Raw genomic sequence first — 26910 nt, 5'->3', positions numbered from 1 at the left:
AGACTTTCCTGGGGCTGTATGCGACTCTGGAAGCAATACTGGTCTTCCTGACGGCCATGGGCCGTTTATTTGCCCCATCTGGTCCCTCTGGTGCGCCTTTGGGTCCCGTGGACCCCTTGGGTGGCTCTGCCACCGTGCCTCCGCCCTTGGACCCGGTTACGCCGGCAAAATGCCCTGAGGTGCCGTTTGCTCCGGCCTCGGTGCCGCCGCTGGTTCCGGCCTCGGCGCTGCCGTTAGCTCCGGCCCGGCCTCGGCAACTCCGTTGAATCCTACCTCGGCGCCACCTCCGGCGCCGGACACGGCGTCGTTGCCTCCAGGGTCAGACTATACCATGAGGCACAGGGTCAAGACTGATTTGCATATGGCCATGTCTAAACTGGGGTGGTGTAGTGGGCAAAAGAACGATGGATTTAACCCAGATCTCTTGACTGGGGGAGAATGTCTGCATTGTCAGCATTCCGTCCATCAATTGTTTGTTGTAACGCTTTTCGCCCTAAGTGGGATGGGTATTCCCAGACGTGGGACCCGTGCTCACAACGCCACTAGAGTCAAGCTATCCTGGCTGATGACGGCTGATAGCCAGAAACCGGTCCTAGGATGCTTGATTCCGGTCCAGGGAAGACATGGCTTGGCAGTTCGGGCTGGACTGTTACCATGAGGCACAGGGTCAAGACTGATTTGCATATGGCCATGTCTAAACTGGGGTGGTGTAGTGGGCAAAAGAACGATGGATTTAACCCAGATCTCTTGACTGGGGGAGAATGTCTGCACTGTCAGCATTCCGTCCATCAATTGTTTGTTGTAACGCTTTTCGCCCTAAGTGGGATGGGTATTCCCAGACGTGGGACCCGTGCTCACAACGCCACTAGAGTCAAGCTATCCTGGCTGATGACGGCTGATAGCCAGAAACCGGTCCTAGGATGCTTGATTCCGGTCCAGGGAAGACATGGCTTGGCAGTTCGGGCTGGACTGTTACCATGAGGCACAGGGTCAAGACTGATTTGCATATGGCCATGTCTAAACTGGGGTGGTGTAGTGGGCAAAAGAACGATGGATTTAACCCAGATCTCTTGACTGGGGGAGAATGTCTGCATTGTCAGCATTCCGTCCATCAATTGTTTGTTGTAACGCTTTTCGCCCTAAGTGGGATGGGTATTCCCAGACGTGGGACCCGTGCTCACAACGCCACTAGAGTCAAGCTATCCTGGCTGATGACGGCTGATAGCCAGAAACCGGTCCTAGGATGCTTGATTCCGGTCCAGGGAAGACATGGCTTGGCAGTTCGGGCTGGACTGTTACCATGAGGCACAGGGTCAAGACTGATTTGCATATGGCCATGTCTAAACTGGGGTGGTGTAGTGGGCAAAAGAACGATGGATTTAACCCAGATCTCTTGACTGGGGGAGAATGTCTGCATTGTCAGCATTCCGTCCATCAATTGTTTGTTGTAACGCTTTTCGCCCTAAGTGGGATGGGTATTCCCAGACGTGGGACCCGTGCTCACAACGCCACTAGAGTCAAGCTATCCTGGCTGATGACGGCTGATAGCCAGAAACCGGTCCTAGGATGCTTGATTCCGGTCCAGGGAAGACATGGCTTGGCAGTTCGGGCTGGACTGTTACCATGAGGCACAGGGTCAAGACTGATTTGCATATGGCCATGTCTAAACTGGGGTGGTGTAGTGGGCAAAAGAACGATGGATTTAACCCAGATCTCTTGACTGGGGGAGAATGTCTGCATTGTCAGCATTCCGTCCATCAATTGTTTGTTGTCAGACTATATCGAGCCTGCCTTCTCCAATTCCTATTCCGAGGGGGGAAATTGTTTTACCTTTCCCAGGCCCCTCGTCCTTCTCGGCCTCTCAAACGACCAGGGACCGAAGGGGGGGTACTAGGAGGGGTCTGAGGACCTTCTCGCAGCTCGGTGGGAGGATGTACTAAACTAGGTTGGAAACACGGAGAGTCCCAGCAAGCTGGACTTATCTCCACACCCTAATACACTGTCCCCTTCTTCCGTAGCTACGGAGGTGGTTGGTTCATTCTGTGGCCTGACTGCAGTGTTTCAGCAGCAGCCTCCTCCACGGAGCCGCTACTACCCTTCAAAAGCGCACTTAAGCGTAACACAGGGGCTCCTATGGATACAAGGCAACCCCAGTTTCATCAAACAACTCCTAACGTCAGAGTGGCTAGTTGTCCAAGACTCTGCCTCTCCAAGTGCCATTTGACCTCAATTCACACTCTGTTTGGAACACGGTGGCGCAAGTGCTGCTTCAGTGTCTAGCGGAGGCTTGCAAGGTGCTCTCCCAAGCGATTGCCGAGGGCAATGATGCGGCAAGGTTCACCATCCATTGTGGTCTTGACTCTGCCTCCTCCATAGGCAGGGCAATTTGCATACAGCAGCGCAGCCGCGTACATGGGACCCGCATCAATGGGTCCCGGGCTAGCGGGCGGATCAGTCCTTAAGACCTTCCTAGTCTGCGGTCTCAGTCCAGTGTTTAAGGCCCACCACACGCCAGTGGGCAGCAGGACCTCCCCTACTGGTGCGCCATCACTTTGAACAGGTGGGTCCTGCATATGGTCCGAAGGGGCTACTCTCCTCTCCTTCGACACTTCTCCTCCTGCCATGCCACCTCAGCACCACCGCATGTCAGGAGATCACTTGACACTTCTCCAGCACGAGGTTGTGACCCTCTTGGCCAAGGGGGCCATTGAGCACGCTCCAACGTCAGAAGTAGGTTATGGTTGTTACTCTCACTACTTCTCAATTCCAAAGGAGGACAATGGCCTACGTCCTATCTTAAACCTCCGGAATGTCACTTGCTTCCTCCGGAAGGAGAAGTTCAAAATGCTCACGCTTGCTCAGGTCTTGTCTGCCCTACACCCGCAGGACTGGGTTGTACAATTGGACTTGCAGGATGCTTATTTTCATAACCCCATCCTACCGGCTTTCAGTTCACCGTGCTCCCTTTCGGCCTTACCAGCGCCCCTCGGGTGTTCACGAAAATGATGGTGGTGGTCGCAGCTCATCTGCGCAGATCAAGGGCTCCCCCTATCTCGACGACTGGCTGTTGAAGGCGGGCGCGCCCCAGGCAGTCATCTTCCACTTCCAGACAACAGCCGACCTCCTGCATTTGCTGGGGTTCTCCATCAACGTGCCGAAGTCGCATCTGATTCCCTCTCAAAAGCTCCTCTTCATCGGAGCGGTCCGGGACACGGCACAATTTCGGGTTTATTCTCCCTTTCAGCCTTGTCCCGGGCTCTGCAGTAGGACCTGCAGTTCCAGTGGATGCAGCATCATGGAAGCCTGTCCAACTACGTCCAGATCTTGGAAGGCACTGCACAAGACTTGCAGTGGTGGCTCACGGACCAACATTGGGTCAGCGGCAGATCCCTCTCCCTTCCCCAACCGGAGCAAACAGTGGTGACGGGTGCGTCCCTCCTGGAATGGGGGGCCACATGGGAGAGGCTAAGATCAGAGGCATCTGATCTCCGGCGGAATCAGAGCTCCATGTCAATCTTTTGGAGCTCAGGGAGACCCTCCTTGCGCTGAAAGCATTCCTTCCCTCTGTCCAGTGGAGAGTAGTGCAAGTGTTCACAGACAACACCATGTGGTACTGCAACAAGCAAGGCGGGGTGGGATTGTGGACCCTATGTCTAGAGGCTCTGCGCCTCTGGAAGTGGATGCAACGCCAGGGCATTTTCCTGGTGGTTCAACGCTTCGCAGGTTCTTTGAACGCCAGGGCGTACGAACTCTACCGTTGGTGCATAATGGATCACAAATGGCGTCTTCACTCGCAAGTGGCCACCGACGAGAACGCGCACTGTCGTAGTTCTGCGCGTTGGAGTTTCCGAGGCGGCCCTCGCTCAGAGCCGCTTTTCATCGCGAGTGGAGTTGCGGTCTGTTGTACTCCTTTCCGCATATACCACTTCAAACCAAAGTGCTGAAGAACATCAGACACGACCAGGCCCAAGTCATTCTTGTGGCACCGAACTGGGCTCGAAGAGTTTGGCATCCCAAGCTACTCAGTATGAGCATGGATCCCCCATCCGGCTGCCTCTTCGGGAGGATCTTTTGTCGCAGCAGCAGGAGACGGTCCTCCACCCAAACCTGTCAAGCCTCCACCTCCTTGCGTGGAGATTAAGCGGCGACAGTTGATTCCTTTTGACTTGCCTCCTGAGGTCTGTGATGTCATTCCGGCAGCCAGATATAAATGTAGGGAAAGACCCAATAAACCCTTGAGGACTTGGGCAGACAAATTGAAAAGGTCAAAGTGCCAACAAGGGATTTTGTTTCAAAAAAACTATCTAGTTATATAATTCAACTAAAATTAATTGGCAAGTGTATTTCAAAGTTAACACCAATCTAAGATATCAATCATCTGATTCAATCATATAATATAAAGAGCAGAACACACGGGAAGTCTTTTTTTGTGAAATAAACACAAAATGTTTTTATGTGTAAATCAAGTTAAAAGGAGTACATGAAAACCATTGGTTGAGCAATAGGTCATGAAAGGAGGGTCAAATCATATCCACATTTCATGAAAAAAACATCTATTCCAATACATTTAAACAGAGATATATCTCATTCTTGAGAACATAATCAACTGTATATAGCAAATATTGTGAAAATAGATGATGGAGTCGACGTTTCTGTCTTGGGTGGCATCAATCCGTCAGACCATCTTCAGGACAGTAATTATTGCACATAAAAGACCCTTCAAAAGTTATAGATCTCGCACGATACTTTTTGTGCGATACTTATTCTATCATGGTACGTGCGTTTCTTGCTGTTGCAGATTCTCTTTGAATTTTCTGACAGCAAAACCATATAGAGGGGAGAGTCCTTCCTCATTTGTTTTCAAAGAGTGTCTTATTCCGAAATGGAAGCGCACAGGTCTATCCAGGTAGAAACAGCCTGCAGATGATTGATATCTTAGATTGGTGTTAACTTTGAAATACACTTGCCAATTAATTTTAGTTGAATTATATAACTAGATAGTTTTTTTGAAACAAAATCCCTTGTTGGCACTTTGACCTTTCCATTCTGGCAGCCAGGCATCCCTCCACTAAAACGGTATACGCCTGCCGGTGAAACAAATTTATTGCATGGTGCACAGCGAAAGCTGTAGATCCCCTTTCTGCCCCTCTTTCTGAGGTCTTTTTGTTCCTTCTCTCTTTGGCCTAGCAGGGCTCTGCTCTAAGCACTATTAAAGGCTACGTTTCTGCTCTTTCAGCCTTTCTCAGGCTGCCTGATCAGCCCTCTCTTTTCAAGTCCCCTGTGGTCAATAGATTTCTCAAAGGCATTACTCACCTTTTCCGACCTAATCCGTATGTGATGCTTCAGTGGGACTTGAACCTGGTTCTCACATACTTCATGTGTGCTCCCTTTGAGCCTCTTGATAATTTTACAAACTGTCTTCCTGGTGGCTATCACCTCCGCTAGGCGTGTGAGTTACCTCCAGAATCTTTCCTGTAAACCTGCATTCCTGGCGGTTCATCCGGACAAGGTTGTTCTTCGACCACATCCCTCCTTTCTACCAAAAGTAGTCACTGCCTTTCATCTGGGGCAAACTGTCACTCTGCCCACTTTCTTTCCGCCTCCACACCCTTCCAGAGAGGAAGAGAGGCTCCACCGTCTGGACCCAAACGTGCGCTTTCATTCTACCTCAACCGCACACAACAGTTCCGGGTGGATGACCAGCTCTTTGTTGGCTACGTGGGCGCCAAGAAAGGCCGTGCTGTGCACAAATGAACTATCTCACGCTAGGTTGTCTTGTGTATTCAAGCCTATTACTCTTTGGCTAAAAAGGAACCTCCGGTAGAGTTGCGCGCCCATTCGACCAGGGCGACAGCAGCTACTACAACATTGGGACGCGGTGTCCCACTGCAACACATCTGTCAGGCTGCCACGTGGGCCTCGCTGCACACTTTCACTATGCATTATTGCCTTGACAGTCAAGTCCGGAGAAACAGCTTCTTTGGCCGTTCGGTTCTCCGTGACTTTCTGGTGTAATCTCACTTCGCAGACCCGCCACCGGGGTTGGTATTGCTTGGGTATGTATTCTAAGGTAAGGAATCTATCACTAATGTGTCTCTTTCAGATGCACAATGTACTTACTTGTGTAACAATATATCTGTAAGAGACATTAGTTAGTGATAGATTCCTTACCACCCGCCCATCCTCCCCGTTCTGCGAACTGATCTCTAGGGTTGAGGTCATCCCTTTCAGGGCCCTAATTTTAATGCACCAGTAATCGGTCTCTGGCATGGCTCTGCGTTCCTGGCGCAGAAAGTTGTGTACAGAACTGACGTCAGCGCGCGTGGGCACATCTAAGTAGCTCCGACTACGTCATCTTGGTGACTACGACGCCGGCGACGTACGCCGAGCCGCACTACGAAGCCTACCGACGCGCAGGGGTACTGCTGACGAAAACTTTCCGGATCCAGTCTGACGCATGGGGATATTCTAAGGTAAGGAATCTATCACTAACTAATGTCTCTTACAGATATATCGTTACACAAGTAAGTAACTTGTGCGACAACTCCAATGGAACCTCCAGATAGTTTCATAACAGTTCATGCACCAAATGGATATCACTCGAAGGGGCTTGAAGCTTATAGAATGATAAAGTCCAATTTCTATTTATTGCATTCAACAAATATCCTCCAAATCAGAGTGCCATGTTTTCCTGCCACTTCCAATAAAGAAGAGGGTGCCTAGAGCCAAACTATAGCTTTGCTGTTTCCCAATTGAGTGTTGTTTTATGCACTTCTTCTCAAGGGGCTGTTTGGGTATTTCCGGTTCCTCTATTGTCTTCTAGAGCACTTGTTAAATTTTCCACTTAGCGATTTTCCTATTCAGGGCTCGTTCGAGAACCCATCCCAATTTAGCAATATGGGTATTTCCGCCATGACCCCTCCCTCCCCACATTTCTTTTTTTATTTTTTTTTCCGGAATGTGGGCCAATGTATTTAATTCACTCTGGCAGGATGCCTAGAGACCTCTACGCTCACACGGATCCAGTACGGTTATCTTGGCTTGTTGTGACCTATTAGTACTGGGGTTTTGGCACTACTTTCTAGACTTCCTTATTTAGCACTTTACTTACTCTAAGTGTTGACCCCCTTTCTTCTCCTGGTTTTCTTTCTGTATTGTCCTCTTGCAGCTTTGTTTGGGTAGATGTTTCACTTTTTCCGTTAGAATATCGGCCTTCTCCCTTTGAATCTCTGACCATCCAAAAGGTCTTTAATCCCTGTATCTGCAATTGGAAGACATCCTTTTCAGCTGTGAGGTTTCCCCCTTTTGATTGGAACAGCCAATTGGCATTCAGAGGTATGCTAAGTTGCCCTATCACGGTCATTTTTTCTACTTCACTTTCTTGGCCCTGTATCCCTGCATTTGGTCACCCTTTGTAGGCTTTATCTTTATGTTCTTTTTTGTTTTAGTTGTCCCTCCGTTTGGAGGCGGGATCCATTGGATCATACGTCATTGCCCTCCTGCTGACCCTCAAAGTGTAACATTAGCTTGGTCACTGTTAGAACCTAGCTGTGTCTCGTGATCCCATTGGCCCCTTTATTTTCACCTTGGATCCTGTATCCGTTTTTTATTGGCACTTTTTCTTTGGCCTGTCTGCAGCTCTTTATTGAATACATTGCACTGGGTCTGTGAGTATGCACTCTGTGGTGATATTTCACTTTTTTTTTCGTTCACAACCTCTTGGTTGTCAAGCCTTCAGGATGGTGGGTCCAAGTACCCTTATTGTGTTAACCAAGAGTTTTACTTTTTATGTGGCCCTTATTTTGGGGATTATTATTCCACCTATAGTGTTCCCTCTGGGTTGCCCTTCCCCCGCCCCCTTTAGGTTGTTTTTTATCTCCATTGTACCCTGAAGGTGTGTGTGACTGCCTATTGGGTCTCCCGCCAAAAAGCGCGTTGGCGCTTACCAAGAAGTGGACCCAAAGATCTTGGAAGCTGATTACTAAAGCTAACTGGACCAGCTGAATATTAGAAGTGATGTGTGCAAAACTATTGTCTTACGTGTAACATCATACATTTGATTTTGTTTATTTGCTCTAGGTAACTTATACTTCTGCATGTATTATCTATATATTTTGCATTATTATTGTTTTGAGCATTCTATATTTGTATGAAGCTAACTTTCATAACTTACATCTCCTGTTGTTTGTATGCACCATGGCTGGTGACATGTAGTATGAATGAGAGGTGTTAGTACGATTGAAGGTGTGTTGATGTGTGAGGTGTGAGTAGGAGGTTTCCAAAGAGAATGCATACTGTGACTAACACTGAGATTTATGTAATCACTGGGTTTTGATTTATATGTATATGATCAAAGTTGCACAGCTATATACCTTCATTATGCTGATGAAAACAAATATATCTTTGAATAAATGTGATGTTCTTTCAGATATATAATTATCATAGTGCTATGATTATTTCTTGAATCACAAGGCTCAGTTGTAACTCAGTAGTGCCTCAGAATATACAGGAGTTGTACCCTTATTGTCTATCGAGTAGGCAGGTATTTTGTTTTTGTTATGTTTTCACGCCTCTTCAGCTCACTTGGTTAAAGATAATTTCCATTCATTCTGGAATTCATGCTTTCTTTATTTCTTCACTAGAAGAGCAAGCATCGTCAAAATAAGTATGTCTCTCTTATGAGAGCTATAGGCTTTGACACAGTTTTGTAGCCATGCTGTACAACTGTGGATGCTTTGCAGTGTAGCTAAAATGAATGTAAAAAAGTGCCGTGATGCAGCCAGGGCTAATGCGTTTTTTTAAAGTGCATTTGCACTGGATGCATAATAGTCTTTTTTGTATTATTATTATTTTTAGCCATGCTGCACATCAGCCGCACTGCTTTACAGTGTGGCTACAAATCATTGCCAATGTTGGCAATGCCAATGCAGTACAGCATGGACAAAAGGCTGTGGCAGAGCCAACAGTGTCAAAGGTAAGACCGTTTGGGTTTACCATTGCTTGTTATGTCTCTGCACCACCTGTAATTCTGAGCAAATCAATTAATCTCCCCATGCGTGAAAAAAATATGACTTTTGTCAAAAAGTCCTATCACACAAAGAAAGCAATAGTACCCGTCTCCATGCCTTAGTCAAAATACATTTGAAAGCAGATAACATCTGTTTTCACAATAAACATCCATTTCAAAGGCGAAAAGGGCTTCTTTGAAGTGCATGTGTCATAGTAAAATATAGCTACAAATGTCAAGAGGTTCAACATGGACAACAGGGTAGAAAAAAAAAATAGTGCCTCAACCACAATGTGATCCGCGGAAGGACAGCAATCAAGCTGAAACAACTAGTACTTGGTCCATGCTCCAGCCAAAAGAAGAAGTAAAGTCAGTGTGTACTGGCCAATTAGAAAGCAGCAAATATGAGTGACAATGATGCCAACAAATGTTAGGCAGCGGGTGGGTTGTAAGCCCCTTGTTGTATCAAATATCTCTAGCCATCAAGAGCACATGCACCGCATGTGCTGCCGTAGATGATACCTAAAAATATCAATTGCACAACCATTACTAAGGTAGTTGGAAATCCACCAAACAGACTCGAAAACATTGAGCTGCAGTATAAAGGAATCAGTCAACACGCCAATGTTATCAAAAATTACAGTGATGCCTATTATGTGTGCTGAATGAAAAATAGTGTGCAACAGATCACCAAACTGTGTTGGAACCTGTGTCTGGAGTCTTTGAACTGCAGAGGCAGAACAGTCTGTTTGCAAAGCAAATGTTTCTGCTGCAGGGGTTAAAGATACTTTTCTGCACTAGTACAGCAACAAGCTTATTTAACAAATCAAAGCGTGTATTTGTCATGTCATACCAAATGCTTTTTAGAGCAGTCAAACTAGAATGAGTTAAACACCACTAGCACAATTTACCCATACTACGTATGGTTACTATCAAGGGAGAATAAATAGTATATTAGGGGTCTAGTCTATTTGCTAAGGGACCTTTAGAAAGAAACCTGTTCATGCACACAATTATCTGCAGGTCCTAGGGCAATCGATCTGTTCCAAATAAAGTCAGATTATAAGAACCATTTTGAATCATACCATTCAATTCAGGATCAGTAATGTTTGCTTCCCACTGCCAACCTTGGAGTTGTATAAAATGTACGTTTGTAATGGTCCATGTTTTCCGATCTCTGGTGGATGCAGATCCCATGCATGGTGTTTGCTGAACTGTTTTATTTAGGAATAGAATTTCTCTGTGTATTAGGGTCATCCTCAAATTTTACGTAAGTAGCATTTAAAGAAGATGTCCACTGAACCTAATGCAAGTGTAGAGCCGGAGCATTAGGAATACATGCTTTTGTTGCTGCTTCTAGTGTGGGTATGGGAGAGCTACAGTAATCTGCTGTCACCACTAGATGCTCTTTGAGAGTCTGGCAAACTATTGCCACTTCTGCTGTGCTGTGCTGTCCAGAAGCACATCATCAGCTTTGCTGGGTGGGAGATCTACAGTAGTCATAGCAGCCTATGCAGACCCAAAGCTCTCAGAAGAGTCTTGCATTGGTAATGTCTGGCTGCGGCTTTGGCTATCTCTGCACAAAAGGATTTTGGCTTAGTCTCACCTGCTTAAATAATTAATTCCCCCCCCCCCCCCTTACCGATTCTGTGGGCACATTGGGGCTGAGCATCTCAGCTACAGAATTCTTTTATAGAATAATGCTGTGTCTTACACGATGGCATTCTGCTGAAAAACTCTGGTGGTGACCTGACCTGAAGTAGCATCTATACGGCTGTGTTGTACTTTTTTGCACCCCAAAGGGTACATCTCTTTTCTTTTGATGGTGGCTTCTTCAACTGGTGCTCTTCCCTGTGTAGCAAAACCCATACCTATACTTCACCGATGGCAACTGACCTTGGAAAACCTTGGTGTCTTTTTTCCCCTGAAATGTGCCTTTTCTTTGCCTTCTACCAATTAACACCAGACTGGTGCCAATCTCAGTTTATGAGGTGAGTATGTAGTCAGAACACACTTAAACAGCTAAGCTAGGTGTCAATGGATGTTTATGAATGTCATTTTATTGTATGCATTTATGTGGATTATAACGTATGCTGTCCACCAGTAAGGACTTTGTACATTTTTATCATGTAGGCTAGCGTTTAGTGATATTGGTAAAGGGCAAGTTTTCATAGACCCAGGGTGCTGCCTAAAACCTTTTGTAACTGTTTTCTCCCTGTGCAGACAGAGGTAACATTTGAATAAAATGCTATGCCGTCTGTTTCATGATGTGAGAAGACAGATGTATTGGGTGTAGATGTGTGGGACTATCTCTGCACCCATAATGGTTGATGTCCCTTAGAGTGTTTGAGGTGACTGTCCCTCAGCCCTTGGTTACTGTGTTTTGTTTATGTGAGGGGGTGAGAGTTCTGAGGAGTCAGGTGAAGGACTGAATCCCTAGTCTGTGGCAGGATAGTTGTGTGTGCATGTAGAGGTGAAACTGGAAGAAGCCTTTTCTGGTGATCGTAGTACCCAAGAATTGATCGTTGGGAGAATTTTGCAGAGTATGACTGAGGCTCATTACTCACTCTCTTAATGGTGGTGTTACCAGTGCTGTGCACAGTTAAGGTGATGTGTAGTGCAGTGATGCTGCTGATGCCCACTGAAGAAAGAAGGAATCTGTAGATTAAAATGTCTTGTTTTAGCATATCTTGGATTTCAATTTGTTTCCTTGGCTTTTCAGTTTATGCTCATATTAAGGTGCGTCGCTGGCAGTGTTTTCTTGGATCAGGCATTTTGGAAACATATCTTTTGTAACACTGTTTGTAATCGGGGTATTTAATCTTATATTTTAAGGCACTCAACCATAATGCAGAGCTGAGGAGTCGTTTAACCAGGATACATTCAGAATCAGTCCTTTCTGACCAGGTTGTCAGTGTAAATATTGTTTCAAGTCCAGATGAGGTAAGGAGGTTGTATTTATTCCCTGTGTAACCTTTGATTGGCAGCACATACATGACATGGGTCTGTTTGTCCTTTTGACGTGGCATTGAAATGACTTTGGTTCAGAGAGTCATTCAGCAGTTGCGCATGGTGGGCAGTAAAGACAAGGCACAGGCATCAGCATTATTTGGGCATTTAAATAAATAAACTACAAGAGCAATGGAAAACAGTTGTGTGTACATCTGCATGGTTCACAGCAGTTGTGCATGGTTCACAACAGTGAATCTGTTTACCGGTTGAAGTGCCTGCCATTCTCGTCCATTTTTTTTGTAACTTCAATGTGATATTTTATTATGTATTTGTTGGAATGTATATGAGTTATATTTTTTCTGTCCGTAAAGCTCTCTCAATTTCTAAGGTGGAACCAGAATCGCCTTGATAGACGATCTCTAAAATTCCCCAAAGCCACTCCAATTTACCATGTCCTTGTTCTGCCCTAACACAGATCCAACGTTCTGGAGAAGCCATATGCATATCACTTCTTAAGTGCTGCTGCCAGTTCAAGCCACAGACACTTGAACTTAATTAACACCAATACCTTAAAGATCAAAACATTACCATCAGGAATGGTCCAGTCCACCCTAACACCTGCTCTTTCTGTGCTCCATTTTATTACAGATGTATTAATGATGCCCATTTATAGAGCTGATCTGTTGCATATGGGTGCTCTTCAGGGCCGGACTGGCCGTAGGGGGAATCTGGCATTTCCCTGGGAGACTGGAAAGGTGGGGGGCGGTTTTGCAGCAGTGCTGGTGGCCGATTTTGTTACTGAGGACCGATTTTGCTGCGGTTCTGCAATATCGGCCCTGTAGCAAAAGCAGCAAGCAAGCATTTCCAGCCTTCTGGGGCCAGGCAGTGCTTCCCCAGGGACAGGTCCGAAAACATTGCCAGGACTGCTTTGGGTTCCCAGTCTGGCATTGGTGCTCTTCTATCACCTAAAACCCAATGAAGCAATTTCATTCACATAAAGTCTGGGTCCTGGATGCAGCTGTGAGAATGTATTAGACTCTGGTTAAGGAAGTAAGGTTCCTTATTCCACAGCTGAAATTGCCTTCTCAGGCTCACAAGACAGTGCCCAGAGAGCTAGGTATTGTTTTATAATCTCTCAGCCCCCGTTACGAGTAAACTCCCAATTCTGTAGTACAAAGAATTTCTCCATAAATGTCCTCTCCGTTGAAGTTATCTCAGTGAGTCCTGTTATTAGATACTTCGCAAAACTAAGAGGTCATTTTGAAGCCATGTGTGATACAAAGGTGTGCTTCCTACATGTAAGATCCATTTTACAAACCTTCTGTCTGTTATATCCTTAGAAAATTAATGTTTTCCTCTACATTCCAAATCCTATTCACCAATCCAGTATAAGTAGATTTTATGAATGGCAATTCCACTTACTTGTGTGGAAAAATCCCCCTGCATAATGGATTATTCTGCGTAAGTAAATCTGTGTTAGGAGAGGCAGAGGGAGAGAGATGATGTGCAAGTAAGGATGAGAGGAGAGGGTAATGGCCAGGGAAAATTCAGCCAATATCCACAAACCATGGTGGGTGGGGGATATCCATAGAATTTCCACTAAATATCCACAAGGTTATAGACTTGTGGGTATTCACAATTATTGCCCATAGCATTTCCTGGCCTGGAAGTACAATGACAGCTACACAGGTTTACAATGTTTGGCTCCAGGGTGAGAATAAGGAAGGAAGGTCACGCTATTTAAAGGTGTATTGAAGAAAAGTGATTCAATTGTAAGAAGGATTTTCTCTCTGGAAAGCCAAGGGCTTTACATAAAAGTGCAAAACGTACTGTCAACTATTTCCTGAAATTGACTGGGCTTAGGGGTATGAGGGATTACACCAGAATTTATTTTTAATTTTGTAGATTTCCAAGTATAACTCTCTGTAATTCTTGAAATTCTCCAAAAATAGTGAACGCTGGCACAAGTTTACTCATTTAGATTTGCTCAGTTTTTTTGTGAATGACCCACAATAGAAGTACCTTTCCCGACTAGAGACTATACACAAGAGTTACAATTTGAAGATGTGAAATATTGAACATAGCATGCCTTTCTCTGTTTACACAAGAGGAGTAAGGACTTAATAAACTTGGATAAAATGCAGGTGTTGTAAATTGGAGGGTCTGCTTCTCTATCAAAAATGCATAAGCAGTTGTCTCTTTAGTTTCAGCTCCTCTCTGGTGATTTGTGTTCCCCTACTGAGATTGTGGAAGCCAACCAAAAATATGCATCTTGTTTTAAAAGTCATGCATGAAGTTTACTATTATTTATTTGTTACTATTAAAATCGGGGAACTGAAAGTTGTGTTTAATAAAGCACAACTGCATCCTGAAAGCATTGTACTTTTATGAGAAGCGTGTGAGTGATACAATATTTAATGTGGCACTATATTTGCCTGGAATTTCAAAGAGGTGATTTTCAGCGATCAACTCAAGTGTTAAATGAGCACTGAAATCAACATGATTTGGTACTAGGAGGCATCATGGGATTTATGGTCCAGTCACCTATTTCAAACCGTTTTTAAGAGTGCAAATAGCATGTTATTGGATACATCTATCACCTTTCCTATGCTATTTGCAAATGAGACCAAAGAAAATTCTGAAACGGCAGCTGAATCCTTGAGATCCTCCCTCAAGGATTCCAAAAAAGTCACCACAGTTCTTTTCGACAGCCTTGACACATATGAATCATAATTTGCTTCCACCTTCCATTCTTCCTTGGCGCACCCTAAAAATGATGTATTATTTCAGTCATCTCCATGTATATAACACTTGAATATGCTCTTTGAGTTGGGAATCAAGCTACAAGATTAAACAAACATAGCTTTTTAAAGTGGACTCTGTCATCTCACTATATTCAAACATGCACATGTTTTGTTCTTGCAGCCTGCTGAGCAGATCCATGTTGGCCTTGCTTTGTCACAGCAAGGTGTTAATGATGGTCGCCTTTCTATGTCTGAATCAATATCTGAATTCTTTGATGCCCAAGAAGTGCTTTTGTCAGCCAGCTCATCAGAGAACGAGGTAGGCATTGGGGTCAGACCTGCACTTTGCATTCATTCATGGGTTAATATGAAGTTAAAAAATATGACCCACAAAGCAGAGACATGCCTCTCATATATGAAATCAGTGCACTTTCTTGATAGAAGTCAGGGGTATTTTTGCTGTTGTCACCTTCACAAGCCTACTTGCAAAGTCAGCAGTCTTACCACCAAACTCTCCCTGCAGTGTTGCATTCAGCCATCCACTAAAGCTCTTTGTCTGGGGGTGTGAAGCACAGTATATCAATGCAACTATAATAGAATACCATATTGTAACTTTTTGTTTCTTCTTTGCTGTTTGAGAGCTTGCGTATTGCATGACTTTCTGTATTTCATTTCCAATGTATGTGTGTGCATATAATTTTTATAGTCTGGTCCAAGTTGCAAGAGTGCTTTACAAGATCTGGGGATTGTAATTGAAAATTCCACTGATACTAATCTGTTAACCTGATTGAACAATACCATCAGTACAGTCAAATATTGAAGATACAAAACTGATACTCCCTGTGAGAGCGCGGGGTCTGACCCGCTTAAACCTCCCTAGATTTTTTCATTTTGGAACACATAGCTTTGCAACTGCTGCTGTGACTGAGTCTCACCGGTTGAGTTCATTCACTTTAAACTACTGTAAAAGGGCTTTGATGTCTAACTGCCAATTCCCACCTTTAAAATAAGGAGGTCTGCTGCTCAGCTTGGGTAAGAGACTGTGGCAGTTAAACGTGAACACATGCACATGCTGAAAACTCAGTCCAGTATCTGCACACATGTAGCTTGTCACAAGTAGGACCATGAGTAAATTGGAAAGGCCTGTGCACACCTTATAACTTAAAGAAACTTATGGTGAAAGCTGCACCAAAATATGAACTTGCATTGTCTCAAAGTAGACAAAAATTAAAGTGTCCTTTCCTCTTTCCAAAAAGGTCAAAAGTGAAAATATATTAATTTGGCCATATTTTCACTAATTCATATAATATACATTAGGTTTGGCAGCATTTCCTAGTTCGTCCCTTAAAGAGATTTGGCTTTTGAACTGCACTGCTGGGCCAAGTCAGTTACCCTCTGGGCTAGCAGGTAAATTAATCAAGGTGATGAATTCAGGTAGATTTTCCCCCAGGACAATAGGACCATTTCCCGGAGGTTACGTTCTCCTGAGAGATTAAGACAATGGTGTAGGAACCAGAATGGTCTCTTTAACTTCACATACTCACAATCCTGTGCATACCATTTCTGACAGAGACAAATGGGGCAACCAGACCTCAGCCACCACTCACATCAGGAGCTCATTGAAAGTTTTTAGTAGAAAGTAATTCACCATTTAGCAAAATCCCTGAACCATGAGTGGAAAACTGATGTGGCATCCTTGGATTCGGCAGAGACACCCATCTTCTAGAGCTCTCCAGAAGGATGGAAAACAGCCTGCTGATTAATCCCTGCTTGAAGAGGGCTCCAAGCTTGTACTTCTAGGGACCTTTGACTCCATGGCCTGTGGCCTTGGTGTCCCAATTCCTCTGGGCGAAAGGAGAGGGATATTTTGCTCGGAACCTCAGAGGAGAGAGTTCCATTTAAACTTCTGTGGACAGGTCGCTTGTGGGGACCCTTGTGTTAGACACACTGACACCCTGCAAACGGACAAGGGGATGTGGGGCTTGGAATGTGCATACAGGCAGTGTAACCAGCCTTAAGAGTCTTGGATAGTGCTGAAGAAAGACGGGGTGTCTCCTTCATTTGAGGGGAGCGGCGTCTCCCCAGAGCTGAAAAATAAAACGGTAATAAACTTTATTTAGCACCCCATCCCGAACTAAGTATCAGGATGGGACAGGGCTAGCGCTGCCGAGTGGCAACAGCAGGGAGCTGAGTGCTTTAAAATGCGCAGGTCTGTCTGGACGGCCGTCTTGGGATGATCAGTCAGACATGCGCATTTGAAAGTTCTCTAACCTAGCTGTCTTATACAGCTGGTTTAGAGAAAGTGCAGGCCGCCTGTGCTCTTAGTAGTGCAGGGAGAGCCTGCTCTATCTAATCTTGGCGCTGCTTCATGCTGTAAAAGCAGCACCAGTATTGGATAGTGCAGCTTCCTGCATCAAGAGCTTCCTGGAAGACACCCGAGGGAGGAAGAAGTCGCGCTGCAGAGGTAAGTGAATTTATTTCCTTTTATTATTTATTGTGCCCCCACACCCTCCCCCGCCGCACCACCTTCGGTATAATCCAGCCTGGAGAAAGAAAGATCCCAAACCACGAAGATTACCAGTAGCCTAGACAGAAGAGCAGGTCTAAGGCTCTGTACATCTCCTTAAGGCTGGAAGTCGGTAGCTGTGCACGGGAGCTGCAAAAGAGCCTTGCAATTGGGGCTTCTAGGAGCTAAAGTGGTATGAGGGCATGGTCTACTCCCTCATCGGAAAGAGAGACAACTAAAAATAAATGCTCCATCAAGACACTCCAAATTTATTAAAGGCCAGGAGTCCGTAATTGATTTCTCCTGGTGGCTGGAGTATGCCACCAGAAGTCCAAAAGATTAAAACCCATCTAAAAATTCCCATTGTGCCAGAGATTTCACTATTTTAGTAGGGCACGTGTGAGCAACATTCCCTCGGGCTGCTAGGCTCGAAGCAAATCCAAGCTTGTTTGTGGCAATTCTTAATGACCTATGTGGGACCTCTCCTAGACTGCCTGCCAGAGAAGAAGCATTGTTGAGCTGTGGTCAGGGGTTAGAGACAGGGAACCAGTCCCAGGGGAATGCACGGGTCTCTGGGGGATTAATTTGACTAAGGCACGCTGCAGCCATTCAAACAAAATCTCCTCTGTTGAGGTCCAGCGCACTGGAGCTGGACTCAGTGTCCTGGTGGCTGGTCCCTGTGTCTGAAGAGTGCAAAGCATAATTTAAAAAACACAGATGGCACCCAGTCTGCGGGATCCCCTCGTAAGGCTAAGGGACCATAAAATGTTTATATTGTTCCAGGAGGACAGGAACAATACTTATCTCATGAGTTTGCTTTGGGGGTCACCTAGGAGCACAGGTCGGCCCCCAACATCACCTCAGAAGAGGCCCCGCAAAAATTGTAATGACTTGTCCTAATCATTTCAGTATTTCAAATACTCCTGGAGCTGGGACATCTCTCTAAAAGCTTTGGAATACATGGGCCTTTGTTTTTATGTGCTGTGGTCTTATGCAGCCAAGTTAAAGATTGAAGAAAGTCTCATACACTGGATTTCTATTGAATGTAAAAATCTTTGACATGTTAAATTTTGTTACAATGTTAACAGTAAATCATTGCATATATTGTCTTATGTCCTTGAAAGGTGGTTCCACGTGAGAGGGTTTAAATATTTGTTTGCTCTGTGTTTTGCCTTTGATTGATGTGGTGACACCGTGATAAAGCATGTATACCTTACGTTTAAATAGTGCACTCCTCAATTTGTGTTAGGCTCATGGGGGTGCTGTGTGTATAGGATTCAGGGCTTGCTGGTGTACAGACTATCATGGTGCATTCAGTGCAGGGAGTCTAAGTTACCATTAGGGGATTACCTGACCTTTAGTGTGCTCCATCTTTTGGTTGTGAGGCCCTTTGTAGAGGGTGTCACCAATGGTATTTCCACCGGTCATTTGTATTCATATTTGTAAACCTGTGTGCAGTATTTTGTAGTATGGTTAATAAAGTACTTTTTTTCTTTTTTATACAAAAAAAGAAAAAGCACTGACAGGACAACAACTTAGGGCCTTATTACGATGTTGGTCGGAGTTGCCCCACATGGTGCGGTTGCATACTCCCATTTCTGAATGGGTGATTATGCTACAGGCGTAATCTGGCTGTAGCACAAGCTCCCATAGAGAAATGGGGTATTGTGTTCATCCCTGCACCGCATGACAGGCACCTCAAGGTGCCTGCCACATGATGCAGGGATCAACAGAGGGGCACCATAGATGCCCCCTCAGCCCCCAACCTGCGACTGCAAGAAACTCGCTTTCCGGCAGGCTTTCCATGTCGTAAAATACGGCGTGGAAAGCCTGTGGGAAACCGAGCATCATAATTCCAGCGGTGGAAACGCCGTCCATTGGGATCACCATCCGTTCTCTGACTGGACGACGAGCTCCTTGAGCCTGTCGGAATCCAGCCTGAATGACCGGCCAGTTTCAATTCCGATCGCCTTAATTGTAATTAATTCGGAAGGGAAACCGACGATGAATGTCAAAGCCTCCGATCTGAGGTCGAAGGCTTTCCAACACTCATCATAATCGGCCCCTTAGCATGTGTTGCTGAGTTCCGAGACAATATCCCACATCATTTCCCTTAAGTAAGCCTTGGACTTTCTTTCCTCAATACCATGAGCGTTATATGCTAAAAAGGAGTACTTGGTGGGGTATTCGCAGTATGGGGACACATTGACACCAGCATCGAAAGAAATGAGTTGTAACACTTTTAGCCCAGTGCCACTGTCTGCTCTGGGACCATCTGACCCCGAATTCATACACTCCCCGAAAACTCAAGGATTTGTATCCTAAAAAGAAGGCTGTCTAAGTATTGGAATGAGAAAGCTCAGTGTATACTATATGATACACATTTGAGTAATCTCTTGGAAGAAACTACTCTCATGTAATTATCAGAACTTTTTATATTCAGAATGTTCATTAGGGGCATAGATAATTGTCTAAGAAAATATATTCCACCGAACTGCTTGCTCTGCTCTGGGTCCTTTTTATGTGTATCAGTGAATGTTTTAATTGTATTGGCAGAGGAGTGTTTACTGCACTGTAAGAATATTTTATTATTGCAGAAACAGCATCTTAAACAGGAGATGCTGTATGTTGAACCATATTTTGTCTGTGCACGTTAGTGTTAAATCCAGATTACTGAAGGATAAGTTATCTAGGGTCTAAGAGCAATTGAAGGGAACAATATTATTGCAATTAAATGGATAGCACAACTGCTTGTTTCCTGGTAATACTGTATACACTGTGATCAGAAAGAGGGATGAAATTTGGAAGAGATCACTAACGTCCCCTTAAACGTTTGGAATCCCTGCTGAGAGGTGTCTATACTACTTCAAAAGAATTTCAACTGTTTGGTTGCAAACCACTGAAAAGTTACAGAGACCTCACAGGTGCTGTTAACTGATTTGCAAAGGGGAAGCTGTCCCTTTGGGATAACTTCCTCTCTGGGAACCACGGGGGGCAGCTTCAGGGGAGCAGGCAGTAATCCAGATGACCAGTGCATGCTATCCCCAGTGTGTTCCCAATATGGCAACTTTATTTTGTTAAAGCCTCACCTGGCCTCTGGCCTGCTGTACAAAATGGGTTAGTTTAGGAAAGTAAATGTAAGGATGCAGTCTGCTGTCTCATGCACCCCACAATCTTTGAATTCAAAGTAATTCACTGAGCCTCGTTGATATTCATTAGACAAGTCCATATGCACCCCCTGCGAATGTGCTATTTGTGATGCAGCCTATTACTACATAGGCTACTTCACAAACTGAGGATATGAATCTTTGTACATCAGGCCTCAGACTCTTTTTGTCCTCTTCCATTTAGTTGTTCTATCAGTGGTGCAACTAGCTTAACCTTTCTGCTAGTTCTTTAGTCTTTATTGCTACATAATTGCCAGACTACTTCCTTACCTTTTCTTCTCTTGTCACTTTGCTGTTGCATTGCGACTTTGCTGTCAAAATGCAATAAAAGGCAAATTAAGGAAAGACTTGTCATTAATGCATTTCTAATCAGAATAAATATAATTTTCCATTAGCATTTTCCCCCAAGGTTTAATTTTGCATTTTTTTGCTTTTGTAAGGCTTCGGATGATGAATCATACATCAGTGATGTGAGCGATAATATTTCTGAGGACAACACCTGTGGCGCAGACAATGTTTCCTGTCAAAGTAGAGTATAATTTGATTTTTTCCATACACACACGCATGCGTGTGAAAATGTCATAATCCATGCATGTTTCATATTTCAGGGCTTTCTTTCATTTTAAATATCTGTGCTACATTGTTTAGTGAAGTATAACAAGAATGTAGAAGAAAGTCTAAAAGGGGGTGCAATGAACAAAGGAATTCTTGGAAAGATTACTGCAGATTATTACCGGAATCTTGCTGTCAAATTCAAAGGCATATACAATCTCACAAAGTTGATCTGATATTACAGCCAATAGCCCATGCCTAGTAGTGAGTATGCCAATTTTTTTTCTCAACTTTATCTTAAAACAGTAGGAAGGAAAGAAACCATATGTTTTTTTCCATCAGAATTTCTAATAATTATATTGATGGTAAAACAAAACAAGCATTTGCAATGCAATTGGTCTCGCATTTTTTAGAGTTAGAGCTATTGCCGGTTTAAATGTAAATCTTTTTTACTTATGTGCTTTGTAATGGATGGCTGGATGTGATGCGTTTGTGCGTTGTAAAAGGAAGCGTTTTGATTGTGGGTTCTGGTGTACGAGATTTACTGGGATACAGTGTAAGGAAACAAATTGTTTTTAGAAAATTTATACTATGCAGTCATTGAGGACACGAAGAGAATGCTTTATTATATAAAGGAAATTCTTGTTATGGACATATTGAGTCCAAGAGAACAGGAGTCACCTGATTATTTTATTTGTGAGTACTTAATAATGTTAAGCAGTATGATGGTACTAATCTTACCTGGTTTCTAACACCACGTTGGGCGGCTGCTTTGAATTTGGTGGGATTACAGCCATGGCTGCACAACAAGAAGTATAAAGAGAAAAACACTGCTTGTAACTGGTAGTTCTGTGGTTGGTGCCAAGAGTGCCAGCAAAACGCTTCCAAGGTGCAGAAACAATTCTTGCTAAGCCTTGATTCGAAACTATTCTGAGCCGAAACACCGTTTATCCTGTATGCACCAGTAGAATTTTACCTGTTGTGATTATTTAATGTGTAAGGTCTATGCTTTGTGTGATCACATTAAACAATTATTTTTTTCATAAAAGCATTATTAAAAATAAGTATTTGGTTGGAAAATTATTTTAATGCTGTTTCTTTGAAACTTGAGCCTCTGTATGCTTCACATCTACCTCCCTCGCAAACAGCCTTAGATTGCTTGACCCACGCTACCCCTGACAATCGGGTGCTGTAAGGGGGTATTACTTGGCCCAGTTATTCAGGACCCCCCCAGCAGGTGAGGCTCCAGGACATCCGGAGCTTTAACCCCTAATGGGGTTACCCTGAGGCCCTCTGAAAGAGGTTCTGACACCTTGGCGGTGCTATAAGAGGACGAGAGCAATGTATTGAGGTAAAGGGAAAGTTACGGTTGCGTAACTCAATAACTTACAAACCTCAATGTTTTTTATGTTTTGGAATGTTAAAGTGCCCATTTAAGTACAGAGGGTAGTTTTTTTTAGACATTTCTTTATTTTTGTAAACTGTTTAATAACCTTTACTGGCAAAAGGTGCCGCAGTGTCTTAAAATCATGGACTAGAATGCGATTGCCAGTGACTATGATTACTTCAAGCACTGCATCAGCAGCTTTCTGACTGAGAATGCATCATGAAGTCTGACAAATCATCTTTTCTTGCCTTTTCCTAAGCCTTTGCTCCCCTCTGAGATTAACCACACTCACATGGGTTGTGATATGCCTCACGACTATCCTCGCCTTTCCCATGATTTTTCCATGATGGAGAGCTCATGAATGGCCTGATAACTGCATTGCACCTCCTTATCATAGCCGCAAAAAAACTGTTCAAGTCGTAGCAACAGAGCAGATTGTGATGGTTGGGAAACTGTGTGCAAACAGCCATCACCTTTGAATCATTTCTGCATTGCAACGCAATCTGCATAAGTGGGTAAGCTTCCTTTGAAAACTGTTTGTGAACAGTTTATAACAGTGGTCCAATTAAACAAAATATTAACTCTTTCATTTTGACCCAGTACCTTTTCGTCATGCAGATATCTTGCAGACTACTGATTGGATATCAAACCAAAAGAATGAGATTTTTTAGAATGGTACCACCATTATGCCAACTTTGATGTAATTACCTTCATCAATGTATGCTGTTGCGAACAGCAAAGGTTATTTTGGAATAAAAATGTGAAATCTACTGTTTGATTACTCGCAATAACGTGTGATGTGGCATTCATCCACTTCAGGATGGCATGTAGGCACTAAGCTAGTTCTCCACTGATTTTATTTTGTTTCAGCATGATATTGAGGGCAACGTGCTGAATTAGTAAAATAATGACCGTCAGGGTATTTACTTGAATGCATAGGTGTAACCCAGTGAGCTCTCACAGGTTACCTACAACCAAAACAAGACACTTTTTCAGAACAGTTTTTTCAAATGCAACTACAGTTTATGGTTTAAATCTTTTAATTGAGATTTTGTCAAACAGGAAAATTACAGTTCTCCCAAAGCATGTAAAACAGCATGGGTAGTTAAAGCCCCCAGTGAGTAGAGTACCACGGTGAGGATTCTCAGTAGATCCACAATACAGAAAACACAAAAATAAAACTTAACGCTATCCCCACCCCATTCCCTGTCCATCCTGATGTTGAGAATTCTAGGGCCTGTCCCATAGCCAGTAAGTGAGTGTCATTTAAGTTGCTGCCTGTTGTTGATCTGAGAGCCGTAGAAGTCTCAGATACCTGGGGCAAGTTACTTCCCTGAATTCTGAGGCAAGGGGGGACAGAAATGACTGCCAGAAGTCTCTGAATGGGGTGCCTTTCCCTGCTAGTGTGAGAGTCATTTTTCCATCCCTAGGACCTGCCATATTCGCCGTAGCCAATCCGTGAATGAATGGGTCTGAGGTGTCCGCCAGTGGGTCAGGATGTTCTGTATTGCTGAGCCTAGCGCGATTGCAATTAGGCAGCCTCTTCGGTATGTCAGGGGATTTAGGAGACCTAGTAAAACATAGGCGGGAAACCACGATATTTGTGTGTCCAGGTGTTTGTCCACCTCGCCAAGAACCTGAGACCAGTAGGGTTGTAAGAGTTCACAGTCCCAAAGGTTATGCACCATGGTGCCGGTTTTCCCACTGCCCCGCCAGCAGCCTGCGCTCTGTCGTGAGTCCACTAAGTGTAGGCGCTCAGAAGTGTAGTACCAGTAAGTAGCTATTTTCGTCATCGTCTCGGTCAGTCCCGTGTGGTAGATTCTATAATACACCCCTTCCCATTCTTTGTGACTAAGTAACCTACCTAGATCTTGCTCCCAGCGAGCTCGGCTGGCGCTGTATGTATGTGTGTTTCTGGCTAGGAGCATTTTATATAAGTCTGAGATGAGCTTCTTGTCGGATGTGCGTGTGAGGAGCCATTTTTCATATGCAGAAAGAGGGCGATGAGCGTGTGGTTTAATATCCGGGTGTAGTGCCCAGTGTCGGACCTAGATATATCGTAGTCGCTCGGTTTCAGGGATCCCGCATTCCGATTTAACCTGTTGAAATGAGATGATCCCATCTAGGTCGAATAGATGACCCAGGGATCAACAGTCGGTGGAGCGCCAGCGTGCACCTGCCGCCTCTTCCATACCCGGCTGGAATTCCGGGTTGTTGAAAATGGGTGTAAGCGGGGAAGGTAACGTAGTTAGATTATGTTTAGTGCTAGTGTTATCCCAAGCCTCCAAGGACACCCTTGTGATGTATGACACGTAGAGGTTAGGGGGTCTGTGTGCCTTTCGAAGGAAGGGGACCTTTTGAAGGGACGTGGCAGCTACTGCCTGGTCTTGAAAGAGCCAGTGTTTTTCGCATTCCAACCGGTTCCATTCGACCATTTGTGTAGCTTGGAAATAAAGTTGGAGATCGGGGATGCCGAGGCCGCGGTCCTCGGGAGGGAGGGCTGCCATAGTATGTTTCAGCCAGGGCTTGCAGACGTGCCATATAAATTGCGCCAGCTCCGATTAGGTCTCTTGGATCCACCCAGTGGGCGGGCAGAGTTTGAAATACGTATAGGATCTGGGACAGGATGGTCATTTTGGTGGCCGCTACTCTACCCAGCCAGGAGAGTGGTTAGTGTTTCCATTCCGAGCGAATGAGGGCCCGGAGCCGGGCATAGTTGATGGCTGCCGTTGCCTGGATAGAGGGGGCTAGTTGGATCCCTAGAAAAGGGATTGAGTCTTCGGACCATTGCACAGGATGCTGCCCCTGGAGAGAAGTGCGAGTGGAGGATGACAAGGAGAGGTCTAGTGCAACGGATTTGTCTAAATTAACTTAAAACCCGGAGGCCTGTGCAAAGCGTTCCAGCTCCAGAAAACAGGCTCTCAGTGCTGGGACCGGGTTTGAGAGGGAAATCAGGACATCGTCCGCGTATAAGCTGATGGTGTGGATATCACTCTCAAATGTAATCCCTGTTATGGAAGGATTACGCCGAACTCGCTGAGACAAAGGCTCCATATAGAGTGCAAAAAGAAGGGGCGAAAGGGGACACCCCTGTCGCGTACCTCTGCCTATAGAGAATCGAGAGGATGTGTGGCCGTTCACTCGAATTGTGGCTGTGGGGAACTGATAGCAGTTTAAAATGTGCGTTCTTAGTTTATCCCCAATTCCCACTCGTGTGAGAACTTGTTTCAAGTAAGGCCAATGCACCCTATCGAAGGCCTTCTGGGCGTAAATGGTAAGTAGCATATACTCCCCCTGTGTCCGGGAGGCCTTCTCTATGAGGTGGAGAGCTCGTTTGGTGTTGTCGCTCGTCTGGCATTGAGGGATAAAGCCTGCCTGGTCGGAGTCTATTAACCCCGGCATGTAGGGCGCCAGGCGATTTGCTAAGATTCCAGTGTATAATTTAATGTCCATGGTGAGGAGAGATATAGGACGGTACGCTCAACAGACGGTTTTGTTGCTCCCTGGTTTCGGTATAACCACTATGGAAGCTTCAAGCATGTCCCAGGGAATCGCCCCTGGTTGTGTAAAAGAATTGAAGAGCTCGGTCAGGAGTGGGTCCACCTGTGCGCAGAATGTTTTATAGAAGGCGGCTGAGTAGCCATCAGGCCCCGGCGGTTTCCCTACTTTGAGGCGCGAGATGGCCGTAACGACCTCTTCTATTCTGATGTCTCTTTCTAGGTGATCTGCATGTGCTTTAGTTAGGATGGGGAGGTAGGCTTCCGCAAGGTAAGCATCGCCATAGGCGTCGTCCAGTGGCATTCCTGTATAGAGTTGGGCGTAGAAGTCACGGAAGGTCTCAACAATCTTAAGATCCTCTGTGACCCTCTTGCCGTCTCCCCGGTGAAGTTCCTGAACCCCTTGTTTCTGTCTTGCCTCTCGTAGTTTGTGGGCGAGGAGCCGCACAGAATCGGTCCCCCAGTGTAGTAAGCATGACGCAACCTGAGGGCTGCAAACTCCGCCCTGTCCTGGTCCAGCGCAGCAAGTTGCTGTCGCATGGCCTTTAGCTGTCTCCACACCCTGTCCTCTGGTGCATCTGCTCTAGTTCTTTCATCTTTTGCGTAAGCTCGCCCCACTTCCGCCTGCGGTTCAGGTTATCTGCCGTAGAGATAGCAATGAATTCCCCTCGTATGACTGCTTTTAATGCTGCCCATTGAGTCGAGAGAGAAGTGTCCTGAGTAGAGTTGTGTGAGAGGTAATCTTTGATAGCGCGCTGTATCTGCTCTACTTGATATATACAGTGGAAAACCCAATATACCCTTGAGGGCTTGGGTAAATAATATGTACTGGTAGAGAGTGCCTTCAAGGGATTTTGTTAAAGAGCTAAGTTATATAACTTGGCTATAGGATAAACATATACCTATAGATGAAATTTATCTCAAAGTGCACGTATCATGAAATTGTATATTATGCATTAGTCATATATGTATATACAAATCATTTCTGTTAGATTAGAACAATTGAATGATCAAAAAGGAAAACAAACAAAAGGTGTGTGAGAAGCAAAATTCGTTTATATCAACAAATGGTAATTAGGGTACCTAAAATTCAGACAG

General features: G+C 44.8%; 1 protein-coding gene across 4 annotated transcripts in view; it reads left to right on the top strand.

Moving 5' to 3' along the window:
- OSBPL6 (oxysterol binding protein like 6) overlaps positions 1 to 26910 on the top strand; it is a 690319-nt gene that overhangs the window by 479177 nt on the left and 184232 nt on the right. For 2 of the 4 annotated variants that reach the window (XM_085645216.1, XM_085645215.1), the window contains 3 exons: positions 11843 to 11950; positions 14885 to 15022; positions 20817 to 20904. In XM_085645216.1, coding sequence (XP_085501342.1) covers positions 11843 to 11950; positions 14885 to 15022; positions 20817 to 20904 — 334 coding nt within the window. The remainder of the gene's footprint in view (positions 1 to 11842; positions 11951 to 14884; positions 15023 to 20816; positions 20905 to 26910) is intronic. The other 2 variants (XM_085645218.1, XM_085645217.1) reach the window with 1 other exon arrangement.

Source organism: Triturus cristatus, chromosome 3_1 (genome assembly GCF_964204655.1).
Source record: "Triturus cristatus chromosome 3_1, aTriCri1.1, whole genome shotgun sequence".
Classification (NCBI taxonomy): Eukaryota; Metazoa; Chordata; class Amphibia; order Caudata; family Salamandridae; genus Triturus; species Triturus cristatus.
Note: the sequence above shows the minus strand (reverse complement) of the source record. Positions and strands in the feature narration are given on the sequence as shown.